The following is a 17,470-nucleotide window of genomic DNA, read 5'->3' as shown; positions in this document are numbered from 1 at the left end:
CTACCGCATCGATCGGAGCACCCTCTACCACCCGCGATTGTGATTGGCCGCGCGGTGCTTTGTTTTTACGCCTGCGTATACACCTGCAAAGGGCGCGTACGGAACACAGAGGACCACGAACGCGACGCGGTACCGCGACACGACGAATGGACGATTTGACGTTCCTGATGAACGAAATGATTTCTGATATTGGTGAGTCTAACAATGGCGGAACAAAATGTATATCATTTATTGTCATAAATTGTCATAGCGGAATTTTACTGCGCCGAGGAAAGAATTTCTCCTGCCGAGAAATCGTTTGCAGGCGCCAATTTTTTATATGTGATGTAATAATTGGAACAAATCAGTTTTTTTCTCCATCATGGATAAAATATATTTATGAAAACTGGATTGTATATAAAATTATATACACATATTTATATACATTAATTTAAAAAAAGAAACATTTGAGGATACTTCTATATTAACACTTTTTATCCTATGTACTAATATTTAAAATCTAAACTAATTTTCGGCACAAATATCGTAATATTATTTATAAAGGTGCTTTCTACATCGATTAATGTATAAACGAAAGTAAATACTTATATCTATTTAAAAAAATGAAGTCAACTTTCACACATAGCTCCTTTGTACCTTCACCTATAAAAAAATTATTAATATATATATATATATATATCGGAATATATCTTCCAAACCACTCAACTTTTGTCTCTTTATATCTTCGGGGTTAGTTTCTCTGAAGATATAAAATATCTGACGAAAAAGTTAATTATTACAAAATTGCAAATACTGTTATAAAACTGCTATATTATCTGAGAGAAGAAACTCTCTAGTTTGTATTTATATTTCTAAAATTTTATTTTTGGTTTTTGTTAAGAATTAGAAATATTCTCTAAAAATAAAGTGATATGTTGGTATCAGTGATCTTTCTCTGTAGGTATAAATATTTAAAAAATTTGATTTATACTATATACTGGCATATATTAAATAATATATAATATACACTGAAAAAAAATGTACTAAATTTTAATAAATATTTTTGTTTAAAGGTTTATGTCAGTTAAATATTTTCTAAATGTAAATATGTGTTTATTTTGTACACAAGAAGCATTAATTTGATTTAATTATTATACTATTTTTTATTTAGCAATATTTATTTTCCGTAAATAAATGTTACATTACTACTCAAAACAATTATATTTATTAAAATTTAGCACATTTTTCTCTCAGTATATGTATATTACATATCATATTTTTTTAATAGATATATTTATATGTCATGCATGCATAACACACGCACGCATAAATTTGCGAATAAAGATTAATAATTGCAAGAAAGATCTTGAAATTAAGTAATGACAGTTTTTACAATATTCTATTCCAAGTAGTTTCTGAATTACAGAAGTTTGTAGAAATGATCGTTTACAAGCTGCTATTAAACAACTGCCTGTCCATTCGCATGTACATATCGTGTAATGACCGTGTACTTTATCCGTTCATCAACGTTAAACAAAAAATTATGTTGCTATTCACTTATGCATATTAATTTGCGATCAATATTTCAGTGGATCATATCCACATGGTCATTGTACATGGGTAATATAGCGGATAGTAATAATCTTTTTTAATAGCATTAATAAGAGAGAGAGAGAGAGAGAGAGTGTACGCAATGTGCGCGACCGTTAACTCCATTGTACGCTCAATCTGCGGACGAGATGATCATTTTTTAACCGTGATTTACGGTTAAACAATTTTAAGTATTACATTTCGGGAATTATTACTTACAATTAGAATAAAAAGTTGCACTTAATTTCTCGAAAATTTTCTCATGATATTAATATTTTAATCCGCGAATTTTGGGATATTTTGTGAAAGACAGGGGAAGAAAAGAAAAAAAGAAAAAAAAAGAGAAAAAAGAGAACATAATTATGATAGTGGCTGTGTAGAAAGTTTTTCTTTATAATTTCAGTCAATAAACTTGGATAGTGTATTAACTGATCCAAGAAAAGACCACTCGTTCTATAAAGGGATGTGATAAAATGAAGGGTAACAACCCCGTCGTTGATGTAATATGTTCATCGCCTTCCTAACGATAAAAATAATATTATCAATAATCTATATGTATCTTGGTTGATCGCATTATGTACAGCGTGTGTGTATATGAATTTTACTATCGAATGCACAAGAGCAACGGACTGCGAATGCATAAGAAAACAGTTTGCAATTATTTTTAAAAATCACATTTAATGTTTTTATCGTAATGCATATAACACTTAAAAAATTTGTAAAAACGGTGACCTTAGTCTAGGGAATATAATGAACACATATCTGTTATGGCGGTAGCTCCATGGGTTCAATTAGCAAATCGCAGTCTCGTCTAAAAGCAGAAAAGCAATATATATCTAATTATTGTCCATAAATCATTATTGTAAAATCTTGTGGTTTATAATGCGACAGTTATCGCCATTAAAATACATATAACATAGGATATAAAATGCATGTATGTATACTTACAGAAAAAGAACTTAATTGAATATCAAAAAGCTCCAGATACAGTACATATGTATCTTTACATGCAGAATAAATGCATATGTATTATTATATGTACTGTACCAGGTACATTTATTAATACATGTGCATTTAAAGCATTCTGCATATAAAGTATTATGCTGCATATGGAGTTCTTTGATATTCAATTAAATTTTTTTTCTTAAAATTGCAAACACAACATTTAAAAATGTGTAGTATATATTGTGAGATTGGGAATGTGATTCAAAATCAACTGATTGATTCTAGATTAATACATCGCAAAACTTTTATGACAAATTAATAGCTGTCAGCTGCATATCGATGCCCGAAGCGGAGATTTGTTTTCTGTACGAAATGAAATGAGTTTAGAACCCTGCGAGTTGTTATATCAACCGCCGTTCCACCGGGACCGTTACTCGACAGAAACAATATGGTGTACGTCCGAAGTGTAATACTCCAGTACTGGTGGAAGGAGGAGAGGAAAAGGGGTTGTGTCATAAGTGATTCGATATGCGCATACGTGATGATATAGGTCGCCGCGTAAATGCTCACGATGTTCGATCGCAGTTACATATATACACAGAATGTTCAATCGTAATCAATGGAATAAAAGTATCATGGAAATTGAATTAGGTCGGATATTTCTTTCTACAACAATGTATACCTTATAACATTTTGAGGATGTACTGAATTGATCAATTTGTCAAAATAAGTTTATGCGCGTCGAGATGGTACAAAGATCATGTCTAAATTTTTTTAAAAGATTCATGATTTTTTTTACATTTGCCACTCTTATAAGCATGACGAATCTAACGCTCTTATTTGAATAAGAAATATTTTTTGATCGAATATTTTTCCCTTAAACTCAAATATCATAAAAAAAAGTCTCCACTTTAGTTTTTTGAGAAATTTAATTTTATTAATTATTATAATTGAATAACCGTGCATAGCTATAATGTAAAATTCCTTTACGAGTCTACTTATAGAGTTTAGATGTACGGAACATGCACAGATGCCTTCCGGGAATGTATAATAACTTAGGAAATTCCTGCGATCGAAGGAAACATGCCTCTTACTAAATCTTTGAGAACAAAATTATTTCTTTTTTTCTCTTTTTTTGAATAAAGTAGTGAAACCATAGATTTCTTTTTTGGTGAATGTGCTTTCGCCAAACGTCATGTCTCGTCAAATCTGAAATACGGAAATTTTCAGAGACGCCACAATCCATTAACTACTTGAATACTACCGGATGTGCCCTTCTCAAAAGTGCAGGGGCTCGTAAATTTGTAAACTCGTGCGCGTCACGTCGAGCTTGATAAAGCGCGGAAAATTTCGAAACGCCATCCGGCCTCTTCCCTTGAGTATTGGGAAGAGAAATATGCAGTTCGTAAACTTGCGAACTAATGCATGATGGCGTTAACTTTGATAGTGCAAAAATAGAATACAATAACTTTAATAAAACTCGATATAAAAACAATTATATATGTCAATTACAATATAATTCTCAGAACAGATTATTTATGTGTGTATTTTAAATATAACAATTAAATTTATCTTATTTAATTTTTGAAAAAATACTAAAAAATTTTTTGAAAAGTGGTACCTTTGATTTTATTTTATTTTCTTATAAAACTATCTTATAAGTGTGGCATTTACTTTTTTTATATTCTGCTTTAAATACTTGTAAATGTGATTTATTTATTATCGAAGACACTGAACTTTTCAATTTATTTTGATAATTTCGTATCAATTTTAGAAAAAAAAATCAGCAGAATATATTAATGAATATTATGAAGAAATATAATATTAATCTATTAAGGAATTGTCTTATAATTATAATTCTAAAAAATTCTAATCGTAAACAAGTTTTTTTAGAAAAAAAATAATAAAGCAGAAATTTTACTTGAAAATTTACCTATAAATATCCGCGCTATGCTGCCGGACGATTTACAATAAGTTTCGAATGATGAATCGTAACTTATCAAAGTTTGTCTCGCGTCTTCGCACCAATTCCAAAAAATGATCTTCTGATTTCGTGCGGTGAGATCCGACAAGAGCAATGCCAGGTTTTTCGCGACTGTAGCATCAATTCTGAGCACGTGACGACCTTCCACTACCACTGGTAAGCTTGTCGGCCTCTTATCGCACCTAGATATACAACAAAGTCATAATTCCGAATTAATTATCTTTTTTAAACGTAAACAAGACATTACGGAAAAAATATAAAGCGCATACATAGTATTGTTCTTTACGATAGAATTAATTTTTTTGTAAGGAAAATATTCTTTAAAATAATTTAAGAAACGGAAAGTTTCTTAAATTAAAGATTTAATCTATATACAAAAAAATACTCTAATACTTAACAAAACACTTATTCAATTTGCCAAGATATTGAACACCGTTTAAAATTTTGCGGTATTTTACATTTTTTTGGAGACATTTAGTGTACGTGCGAGTCTGAATCGTTTCTTACGCGGATTTGCGGTGAGACTTACCACGACATTACTCGCTCTCGAAGGTACTCTGCTGCTGGGAAGCTCAGGGATTGCTTGGGCGATACGAAAAGCATGGTCAAGCCATCAACGATCCGCTCTTCGATCAATAACCCCGGCCGGGCCGCGAAATAGAGTAAGAGAATTAGATTTACCGCAATCCCGATGATCATACCATACTCCAAACTGATCGTCAAGCAACATAATAACGTCACTATCAACGGCACTAAATCGATTTCTATTCAACGCCAGACAAAGAGAAGACGGTTAATCTTAGATAAACTGGATTAACTAGATAATTTAACGAACTATATTAACAATTGCTTTCTTGAATGTTGTTGTTATGTTTTTATATCTTACCCGTATATCTTTAAAAAATAGAATTTGACGTGTATATATATATATGTATATGTATATTATATTTGCAAAAAAAAAGTAATCATAGCTAAGGAAAGAATTTACTACAAGAATTATATTTTTATTTAATTAGAACTCATTTTCTCATTAATTTTTTTATTTATAGAAACATATATGAAATAAATATTACCATTACTTTCAAATTTTAACTTGTTAATGATTATTAAATAAAATTTCACTGCATCAATGTATAGCATATTAAGTATTAAAATATCGTACTTGTTTATGAAAAATTTTTATGAAAAAATGTTTTAATAATAATTAATTATTTAATTGTAACACATTATTTTAATTATAACACATAAATATTTCAGTAATATCTTTTTGTTTGAAGCTAATCGAACACACATGTACAAAAAACATACTGTTTAAAGAAATAAGCTTTCCTTCCAAATCTAATTATCTTTCTATCGATAAATTAAAAAATAAAGGATCGAAAAAGAAACACATCTAAAATGCAATATAAGTTAGAGATATTTAAAAAATATTTATAAAAAATTAGTATCTTACTCTTTGTTCTCCAAAGAAGAATGAAAACGTGCGTTTCAAACATGTAGAACATTGCAATCATGATGACAGCCGCTAACGTGGCTTTGGGGATATATTTAACAGTAGTTGTCAATAGGTGGCATGCCAAAAGCACCAAACTGCCAGTGATAATACCACCAAACGGTGTTTTGACGCCAGACGAATTGTTAATAGCGGTACGAGTGAAACTTCCAGTTACGGGCATCGATCTCACAAAGCTGCCGCATATGTTACAAAGGCCAACCGCTAGCATCTCTTGATTGGCATCAAGAGTCTTTCCTTTCGCTGCAAATTTGCCGAAAATTTTCGGACATGTAAAGTTTCGCTTTATGAATTATTATTAAAGGAAGCAGTTAAAAAATCCGATATCTCAATAATTTATAATATTCAGGCGGCGAATCTATTTTATTATCTACTGAAAGGGGAACAGGAGTCTACCTCTCTCTTTTAAGAGATACGATGCTTTAAAAGATTTATTATACGTTTTGAATCGTACATCTCCTTCAGAGATCATCGAATGATTTGTGACATTGTTTTTTTTTTACTAGATATCATTATAAAATTAAAAAAAAGAAGTCATATTTTGCTTTATCGATGCAATATTTCCTTCTATCATACACTTTTAATTAAAGTTAGTCCCTTTTAAATAAATTTATCAGCAATATTCACTCACCAAATGCCTTGGCGATGGCGATGCTCTCCAAGATGGCGATAAGTGGTATCGAGAGGATACTGCTACTAAGTTCGCTGACTATATCTGTGAAGGTATATGTACGATTTCCGTTTATGATGGTAAACGGAGGTAAAGAAAACGGTGGTAGACCCTCAGTTATGTTGCCCGTAATTTGGAAAGGCTTGAGATCATGAGAATATAGCTCGTAAGCTATGAGAATTCCAATCATCACGACTATGGCGTTTCTGGCCAAGGAGATGAGCCACATAAATTTTTCGAAAAGAGTTCCCTGCTTTTTGCCGGGCAGTTTCTATTTTTGAAAATTTTATTTTATTAATAATATTTTCATTGTATTTTGTTAAAAAAATATCCGCATCAAAATAAAAAGTGCACATTTATTAAAACATCTAAAAGAGATTCTACGATAATTATTTTGACATTTAATCCTAATTTAAAAAGTAAGATTTTTAAAAAATGGTTAATTACTTGATCGAAATTTATATAATTTTTAAGGAAAAAAATTTACATAATGTGCGACTTGTTAATTTTTATGCTCGAATGAATTTTATTAGTAATAAAAAGTGTTAATTAGATATTGAGGAGTTTCGATTAAAAGAGTGCTAATAAAATATATAATTAAAATCCTTTCTAAGGGTGATCATCTTTTAATGATAACATTTATAATTTTTGTAATCTGATAATTTTTAATTAATTTACCTTGAGGAGAACCAGCAACATCATTGAGCATACTCCTAGCACTGTATCCCAAAGTTGGGTTTCGTTTATATGTTTAACAACATGTGAAATAGCGTCGATGAAGGAGTCAGTGCGCCCTTTAATACCTAGCAATGTACCTAATTGGGAAGAAGCGATAATAATCGCCGCGGCATTACTGAAGCCGCAAATTACAGGCATGCTTATAAAGTCTACGAGAAACCCCAAATGAAGTATTCCCATGACTGTGATCACGACGCCTGATAAAAAGCATATGAGCACCTGAAAACGATTCATTCAAACTTTATAAAAAAATTTAAAATAAAATATTATTAAGACTTAAGAATCGACCGTATATATGAATATATCAAATACATCAAATATGATAGAGAACGCCGTGATGATGTTCTCTATCGTATAAAAGTTAGATGTATATTTTAACATCTTGCTTTAAATTGTAGTTTTATGATAACTAAAATCAATTCGTAAAAGATAATACAATATATATTTTTTATTAAATCAATTTATTTCAGATATGATTGCGCGCCGATAACTTTCCGAAAGTTATTAGTGCGCAATCATATCTGAAATAAATCGAAACATCTAACTTTGACCGTGATGGCGTATTCAAATATTTTTATCTATTTAAAATAAAATATATATTTTGCAATAAAATTACATCATCGATTATAAATATCATCAAATTTAAAATGATTAAGAATTGAATTTAGCAAGTAATTTAAAAATAGACGCAAAGCAAATACATCAAAGAAATTAAATTATACTGATAAATTGTATTATTAACTTGATACGGATATATTAATAAAGATAATTGTAATACATTGTATAAAGAATAAAATTAAATTTCGAAATATTTGACGAGAGTTAATAAGGGCCACTTACGGCAATGTCTTCTCCCATACTGTTCACGTACTTTTGTACCATTAATGCCATTATCGCGGTAGGTCCTACCGTTACATCCTTGCAACTACCGAAGACCAAATAAATGAAGCAACCCATGAAACTGCTGTACAGGCCATACTAAAGTTTTCAAAAGTTCACCTAACAAGAGTTGTCTTTCCAACTATTGTAGATTAGATCGATTACTCGATGGAGACTTCTTCAAAATACTTGAGAAATTTAATTAACCGAGCGAAAAATTATGAGTAATTCCACGAGTGTGCGATCTCCGTTTTTAAACTATAGGATCATCGTGAGTTTTAAGATTGTGAACTCTTCACGGACTTTCAAAATTGTTCGAGAATATTTAAATACAAATTAAAAATTTTGTTTTAAATGGTTTTAACATTCTAGGATATAGTAATAATATTTTTTCTAATAGATTTTTCTAATAAATTTTTTGGAGAATTATCGTTTATGCTAAAGTACTGAAAAACGGTAACTTTAATTCGAACATCATTCGCAGAAGGAAGTTTATATGCGGCAAGTACACAGTCGCAAGTGTATGTATGTGCTTGTATCGTGTACTCACCTGTGCCGGAAGTCCAGCCACTATTGCATACGCTATGCCCTGCGGTATTGCGGTTAGACCCACTGTCAACCCTGCCAAAGTGTCCTGCAGAAGTTTGCTCCAACTGTACAAAGGTAGCCATGCTAGAATCGGTATCCTCCGCAAGAGAAGCCTCTTGAGGTTGCAACTTCGAGAGAGTATAATACTCGGCCCTATGATTTACATAATAAATATGTAAAAACAAAAATGGTTGCAAAAATGATTAAAACAAAAACTTGGATTGCAATCTTATAATTAAAATCGTATGAGGATGTGAGAAATGCAGGCTATAGTTCGATTATTTTCAGTAATAAACCCTTGGAAAGAATAATATTATGATGTCGATATGATGGATATCTAAAAATAAAGTTTTTTAAAGATTCAGATGAAAAATATTAATATAATAACTCGGAAATACATATATATATATTGATATATTAAAATAATATCTTTTACGAATTGATTTTTAAAGTTTCATGATTAGTTATCATAAAACTTTAATTTAAAGTAAGATGTTAAAATACATAAAATTAAAGATTTGTGATAAGATTGAAGATAAATTGTCTACGAAGTTCGTCTGTAAAAAAGACATTAATTATATATTGATTTCCACTCTCATTAAAAACAGATAAGTAAGTTTCTTATTATAGATATCATATTATGTAATTTAATTGGTTATTAAAATATTATTAACACATTTGTCGGGTTCGAAATATATCGACAGTATCTAACATTATTATCGACTTATCATCATAGTCACTAAATCGTGTCAGGAATTGTAAAACTACTAACTAATCATAGTCACGCCTCTCAATGATTCGACGATAGTTATATCGAAAGCTGCGCAAATATGATATTATAAAACTGCAATGCATGTAAATATTTTTTTTTAATATAATTATATTAGAAAGTCATATTCTATTGCATAATATAAATTGATTGCACTAGAATCTATAATATATATATATATATGTACAACTAAATAACATGTATTAATTATTTAATGAATTATACATACATAGCGTCATGATCTTGATATGTTATATTTTTAATGCATAAATAAAGTGATTTTCACTGCAAAAATTTTTCACACAATCCGCGAAATTGACGTATATTAACATATAAAACTGTAGCTTTATGAATGTAAATTTTCAAAGGAAAATGCTATCTATAGCAATTGCGGATAAAAGACGGTCTATTCAGCACAATATTCTTCAAATACTGACATCTTCAGCATTCTTGATAATCCATTACGGGAGGAAGGTGTGCAATGATTTATCAAGTGCTTGATTAGCAGATTGCGATAACGTGTTTAATATGCTGTATGGCGATTATCGTGATAAGATTTTCTCAAACAAACAGTAATTGAAAGAGACGGTCGATTTAGCATTACAATCTCATCTTCGTAAAATGTTTAACAACGACATAATTCTCGAGGTATTAGCTCGCATATCATGTGATGATGTTGCAACAAATGACACTGTCAATATACTCAGCGAACACATATGAGAGTATAGATGTATACGAGCGTCACGTGAAATTTGTATGAAGGATCATTCGGAATTAACGCAATCTGTCGACAATCTCTTTTAATCGTCAGACCTTTTCTCATAATTATATGTTCAATTTAGATTTCAAAATTATGAAACTGTATGTTCAAGCGTATATGTGTGCTTTTATTCATATACATACAATTTTTTAAGTAGATTTTACATCTAATAAATCTGATATTAAAAATTAATTGGAAATATAAATAAAAAAATATATTGTTTAAATTATTCTTTAAATAAAATATACATATATTACATGCACATCTACTTTAACAGGTTAAATATTTTTATACATCTTATTATATAATACATAAAAAAATTGTATTTTTTATATACATACTTAGGATGTCCTATTTTATTTTAAACAGTTAATTTTCTCTAAAATTATTGACAATAGGGAAAAATGTCTCAAATTTCAGATGAAAGTAGAAAATTGGCAATTTTGTGCCTTTTCGGTAATTGTATCTTAATATTTTTACGAACAGACTAATAAATCAATCAATTGGTGTAAAGAAAACATATTACTTTAAAAAAAGTACAAGTTGCATAATCTTCTTGAAAAGCATTTTTTTTTGCATCACTTCATTTATCTTACAAAGTTGATGCTTTCATGCATAGAATAGTCAAGATACAGTAACTAAAAAATGATTAGTATACATATTTTATAAATCTATTAAAATAAAATATGAAATTAATCAATTGTCAAAATTGCGACGCCTCCTATATGGGGGGGCAGACAAAAAGATTATTAAAAACAAGAATAGGTGAACATCGAAACCACATTAATCGTCTAATCGAAATACTATATCACAGAACGTTATTACAGAACATAAAATTGAGCACAATCACGAATTTGACTGGAACAATGTTCAGATTTTAGACGAGGAAAGGAGTTATAATAAGAGATTAATCTCTGAGGCAATTTTTATTAATAAATAAAAAAACGGATTGAACCTACAAAACGACACAGATTTATTGAGCCTATTGTATTATGATTTAGTCGCTAGATTGACGTAACTTTGTTTAATTTGCTGTTGCTAATATTTATGTATTTATTTCTGATATTTCATGTTTATATTTAATTTTTATCATCGGACATACTCTCTATTTCCCCTATAATATTATCATTGTGACTTGACTTTCTCATTACAACGATATCTCTCTCTGTATTCACATCATTGTAACAAACCATCGTTAAACTTATCGCTACGTAAGTTTTTAGTAATTTTGATTAATATAGTTTATTACAATTGATTAAAGTTCTTTTGAATTATTTATTTTAGTGGAATTTTTTGAACATGGACTGTTTGTATATTCAGTAAAATATAACAGATGACTATTTGAAGATTCAAACAGCGGCAATAGTTTAACGATGTTTTGACGATCGAGCGTTTTACTTTCATTTGACATCATGAAATTATTTTAAACACATATATTCTACACTGAAGAGAACCCAATACCATGGTTGAAACGTCTGTATCACATTTTTTTCAATATACACATTGGATTACACACGAACAACTGGTGTCGGCTCATATTTAGCAATTCCTTTTACATCAACGTATTTAATCGTTTAAGATATGAAATATCACGTAAGCTATTGATTTTTCGATATTTGTACTTTAAGTATTTTAATATGCAGAATTTTATATAATACATATATATAGTACATTTATCTATGTATATCTATATCTATGTATGTATGTATGTATATATTCAAGATTCGAGTCTCGACCATGGTACAATTATCAAACTTCTTGTCTGCTTAAAAGAAAAGAAAAACAAAGTTGCCAAGATTAATTAGTTACTGCATCTTCAAGACATCGTACGTAGTAGCGAGATTTTCATTAATCACTAGAACATACCGTCAATGATCTGACATATTTACCAAGTATATACGGATGCTATTATATGCGACAAGACAGGTAAATAAACAGTTATAGGATGAAATATCGCCGCTGTCTGCGAAATTCTGATAACGAAGAAATAATATTATGTTAACTATTTGACATAACAATCAAGTTTTTTTTGTTTCGAATTATTAGCTTTTATATAAAGTTTATATACAATACAAATATTAAAAATTTTTCGTATGTAATATAACATATAACTTATTTTAACTTCATTATTAACATATAAATTCTATAACGAATATATGTATCAGATATGATATGTGATTCACATTCGTCACAGATAATTTATTGTTAATAATAAAGTTAAAGTAAGTTATATATTTAGTTATATGTATAATAATAATTGTTCTATATATATGTATATTTTTTCTTTTAGTTACAAAATTTTTGATATATTATATGATATATTAAAATAATTTCCTCGATACATCAGATTATTAACGATGACGTATTGATGACGTAATCAGGGTTGCTGGGAGCGTTCCGAAGCGTCAAATGGACCAGTCATGTTAGTACTACAAATGCTTTGTAGCGTTTGAAGCGCTAAGTGGACCGCAGCCTATATATTTTTATAGTATATAAATTACAAAATATATTATATATATATTTTGAGTTAATGTCTTCTTTTCAAGAAGTGCATTTTTGCAATCAATTTGCTTTTCTATAAAATCCTTAATAAAAAATTATTTAGCAAAATTCTAATTATTTATGTCCAATTTCTATTTATTTTTATATTTCAAATTTTATTATTTTTCTAATAAAAAAAAATGCGACGTCCGCAGTCGGTAGGACTCGAACCTACGCTCCCAGAGGGAATCTGATTTCTAGTCAGACGCCTTAACCACTCGGCCACGACTGCTATTGTGGTTAGGTACTCTCTTTAACAAGAATAGTTTTAAATGGATATGAAATTGTGACTAAAAACAGTTTTAATTTTTTTTCTTAATTTTAAAACACAAATTGTAAATAATAAAACATTTTGGAGTAAAAATAAATGTATGATGAAAAATAGATTAAAGTAATATAATAATACAAAATATATGTATATAAAAATATACTGAAGTGAAAAGATTGAATGATTAATTCTTTGTTTACATAATATCTGATCTCATGAAATATCCTAATAATGTACACACGACAAGTAACACGTAAGCCATAGTTCGATTGATCGAAATCAGAGATAACGATGACGTTTCGTATAAGTCCGAGTCTACAATGAGTCGGTAATCGGTAATTTTAGAAATTTTTAGCCAACTCTACCGATTTACCGATTTTGACCAATCCCGACTCACCAACTACAGACTACCGACTCATTGTAGATGCGTGGCTTAAAAAGAGCGAAGCAACACTTACTTGAAAGAAGCGATGTTGTTTCGCCGAATATTTCTCGTGAAAGCGACATTTCATGAAATCAGACGTGTTACGTATGTTGTATGTATACACTCGACTCTAGTAACTAAAGTAAGAGCGTACGATTCGAGCTATGTTCTTTTCTATTAGAGAAGGTCGATAAAGTAGAGCACGCGCGATTGAACATGATCGCATGTGTAGTCTACAAGCGATAACGCGGAAACGTGGCATAACTTTCATGGCATCGAGCCTGCCTGTCGCTTGATGTACATACATACATACGTGTATGTATGCTGAAATCGCCTCTAATTTTTTCTCTATTTTAAATAGTACTGTTATATAAGGGATAAAATCATTAATAAAAAATTCATCCAATCTCTGTCTCTCTCCCCCCCCCCGATTTTGATACTGAATTACAAATTAAAATGTTATAAATATTCTTTTTTACAGAGAATTATTTGTGTACAGATGGCCACACTAATTACCCTGTTAGATGCATGCTAAAAAAGAGTATTATAATATATAATAATGGCATATAAAATTACCTAAATAAAAATGAATAATTTAAACTACACAGAAAATAACTGCTATTTTTTAAATAAGTATGTGAACTTGAATTACTTGAAATAATTTTAATTTTGCACGTACGTAACATATTTGAAAAAGTGCAATGTAACTGACAATGATTAACACACTAATTGTAATCTAATCTAGTATATACGTGACAGAGAGTGTCGTTTTCCTATCATTGTTTATCCTTGCTTTGGCCTTGGAACAATTAATATGAAATTTATTACCGTCAAAATTATTTCTATATTTATGTGATAAACAACAGTGATGTTAATTAAGACTACTAATATTATAAAATTATATAATTATAGGTGATTATATAACATAATAAAGATTATAAAAGTCTTCAGTTTTTTTTATATCTGTAAACGTAATATTTTTATATAACACATTATCGATACTTTTTAAAATTTATTAATGTGGCTTAATACTTCTAGAATACAGATTTACTAAATTTGTTTTGATTGGACGTATTGTGTTTAAATATTCGTGCACATCATAAGTCTATAATTTTATAGTTATATTTTGGGACAACCATAAAAAAATATGGTTGTCCCAAAATATAACTATAAAATTATAGTCACTTGAACCATTTTTATGGTAATTTCAACTATTTTATGGTTATAATAACTATAATTATAGTCATTTTAGGTTACCAATTATATACATTTGTTGCTGGAACTATATATATAGTTACTGTTATTATTATTATTATTATAGCAGTAATAATCATAATTATAGTAATATATAATTATAGTTACAAATACCAAACATTTTTCTCTCTGTGTATGGAAGAACTTTCAAGGTCAACTTTAAAATTTTTAATGGAAACTGTCAGTTATTATTCTTGTAGCTGATATCAAGATCTTTTGAAAATATTACAATAAAACTTCTTTTGATTAAGGAGGCTAGATTTGACACAAACTCGTACAATTTGTTTTGATGAATTATTAGTAAAAATTTTACAGACATAACATAACAGAGGAAGGAGAGATGCAAAATATTATTGTAGAGAAAACCCAGAAATTAATATAAATTACATATCACAAGGAACGAGTTCGTTTTCGCAACTTCCTTTTGGTACCAGACGAATGGTTTAGTTGGACTGGTCAGAACTGGTAACACCATATATGCTCTGCACGCATAGGTTTGAATCCCATTCTCGTCGTTTGTTTTTTGATTCGCGATGAATTCTCTCCGAGGGATTCTTCTATCCAAACTTACTACACGATAATTTGTCCCAGAAGTACATTAGGGAAATTTGTACAATTTTGTATAGTTCCCTTATTAATGTATTTCTGCATAAATTGTAACATAGTTGCTCTGGATAGGACAGACTATCGCAAACCAACAAAAAGCGAACGACGAGGATGGGATTCGAACCCATGCGTGCAGAGCACATTGGATTAGCAGTCCAACGCCTTAACCACTCGGCCACCTCGTCTGGTGTAAAAAAGAAGTGCGCTTGCCAAAGCAACTCGTCCGTTGTAAATCGTCCATAACTGAAATTACATCAATAATATACGTATATATGGAAGGTTTTTACAACAAATCCTGCCCCGAATTTAAAATTACAAAAGATTTAATTTATATATTAAAAACTTTATTTTTTAATTTAAGAATTTATTTTATATATAAATAGTAAATTTATAATATATATTTTTTACTTTTAATATTATGCATATAATCGATATTACATTGTTAAAACACATTAATGTAAATTTAAATTATTTTATGAAAATAATTATTTCATAATACACACACATACACACAGAGTAATCCATTTTAATCTATCCAGTAGAATATTTTAAAATCCTTAAATTTAAGACAAAAATATTTCTGATAAAAGTTGCTCAGATACAAGAGGGAAAAGAAGATAGTGTCCTTGATTAACCTTGAGAAGATAATCCTTATGAGGCCCAGTTTTTCATTATCTGGTTAATTTGTGGTTAAGCTTAACCTGATGTTTCACTAAATGGGCTTCATCCATGACATCCACAGATGTAGCCCATTGGATAAAATATCAAGTTAAGTCTAACCACAAGTTAACTAGGTAATGAAAAACCGGGCTTAAGAGATTTATAAGGTCAGGTCAAGGTTACCTAAAATTTTTTTTATGAAGTTACATATATTTTGCTATATAAAAAAACAATATAATATCTGTGTTCAAAAAGTTTAGAATACAAAATAGAGATATAAAACAATAAAAATTGTTTTCCGATTTTTTAAAGCTGATTTACTAGGAGTAATTTGATACTGGCATGAAAGACCCGTGATGCAGATGAGAGTTAATATTTCATATCAATATTTGCCAGAATAAAATACAAAATATCTCGTAAACTATTAGTTTTTTGGTATCTCTACCTTACTACTTCTTTATATACGGAATAATTAGAGGAATCAATATTGTATAAAAACATTATGTAAAGAAAATATATAATTTTGTTTAAAAAATTCTAGGTAACCTTGACTTGACCTTAAGGACATTTTCTCAAGGTCAACCAAGGTTATCTTCTTTTCTCCTTCTAATTGAGCAACTTTTGTCTGAAACATTTTTTATCTTAAACTTAAGAATTTTGAGATATTTTACTGGCTGGATAAAAATGGACTCATGTAATATATGTGTATATAATATATATTATAATAATATTGCTGCATTATTCCATATTTATTATATATTATATATATTATATGTATATTATTTTCCTAAAATTCTTTGACCAATCTTGTTTTCAACTTTCTCTTAATAAAAGTATCGATATCATTATTTAATAATTATTATTTTTATCATTTTATCAATATTTAATATTTCATTTTAATAGAAATTATATTATAAATAGTATATTTAGAACTTTAATTTCAAAATAAAGTTTATTTAAATTTAATTGAAGAACAGAAAGATTTTGTTAATTATTTGTTTGTAGCAGAATTTTTATTAAAAGCTACTTATTCTTTATAGCTTTTATGTTAAAAGTTACAGATACCTTAGTATTTTTATGAAAGAAACGCTCACCTAAGTCTGACTAAAAGTCTGTAACTTAAGGAAATACATTTAGTAATGGTCACTCTATATTTATAATTTAATCTTTATTGTCTATCTTTGCATTTTCCATATGTAGTCAAATTATCTTTTCAAATTTTGATTTCATTTGTTTAAAAAATAATCATATTTTGTACGTAAAACTTCATCGTAGCGACCTCGAAACTTACGCAATCCCGTA

General features: G+C 29.1%; 1 protein-coding gene and 2 non-coding genes across 3 annotated transcripts; all 3 read right to left on the bottom strand.

Annotated features, from left to right (window-relative positions):
- Positions 1-1,868: 1,868 nt before the first annotated feature.
- Positions 1,869-13,758, bottom strand: LOC108727841 (sodium-independent sulfate anion transporter). The gene is made up of 9 exons (XM_018456115.1): positions 13,683-13,758; positions 8,849-9,039; positions 8,260-8,397; positions 7,360-7,638; positions 6,643-6,952; positions 5,952-6,254; positions 5,028-5,262; positions 4,448-4,680; positions 1,869-2,380 (listed from the first exon to the last, which is right to left on the bottom strand). The coding sequence occupies exons 1-9, from the start codon at positions 13,729-13,731 to the stop codon at positions 2,361-2,363; spliced, it is 1,758 nt and encodes a 585-aa protein (XP_018311617.1). The 5' UTR covers positions 13,732-13,758; the 3' UTR covers positions 1,869-2,360.
- Positions 13,107-13,188, bottom strand: TRNAS-AGA (transfer RNA serine (anticodon AGA)). Its single transcript has one exon. It is a non-coding gene; the product is annotated as a tRNA-Ser (tRNA).
- Positions 13,759-15,611: 1,853 nt separating the features above from the next.
- Positions 15,612-15,693, bottom strand: TRNAS-GCU (transfer RNA serine (anticodon GCU)). The gene has a single exon. It is a non-coding gene; the product is annotated as a tRNA-Ser (tRNA).
- Positions 15,694-17,470: the final 1,777 nt, after the last annotated feature.

Source organism: Mycetomoellerius zeteki, unplaced genomic scaffold (assembly GCF_001594055.1).
Source record: "Mycetomoellerius zeteki isolate Tzet28-1 unplaced genomic scaffold, Tzet1.0 scaffold55, whole genome shotgun sequence".
Lineage (NCBI taxonomy): Eukaryota > Metazoa > Arthropoda > Insecta > Hymenoptera > Formicidae > Mycetomoellerius > Mycetomoellerius zeteki.
This window is presented reverse-complemented; position numbering and strand designations above follow the sequence as displayed.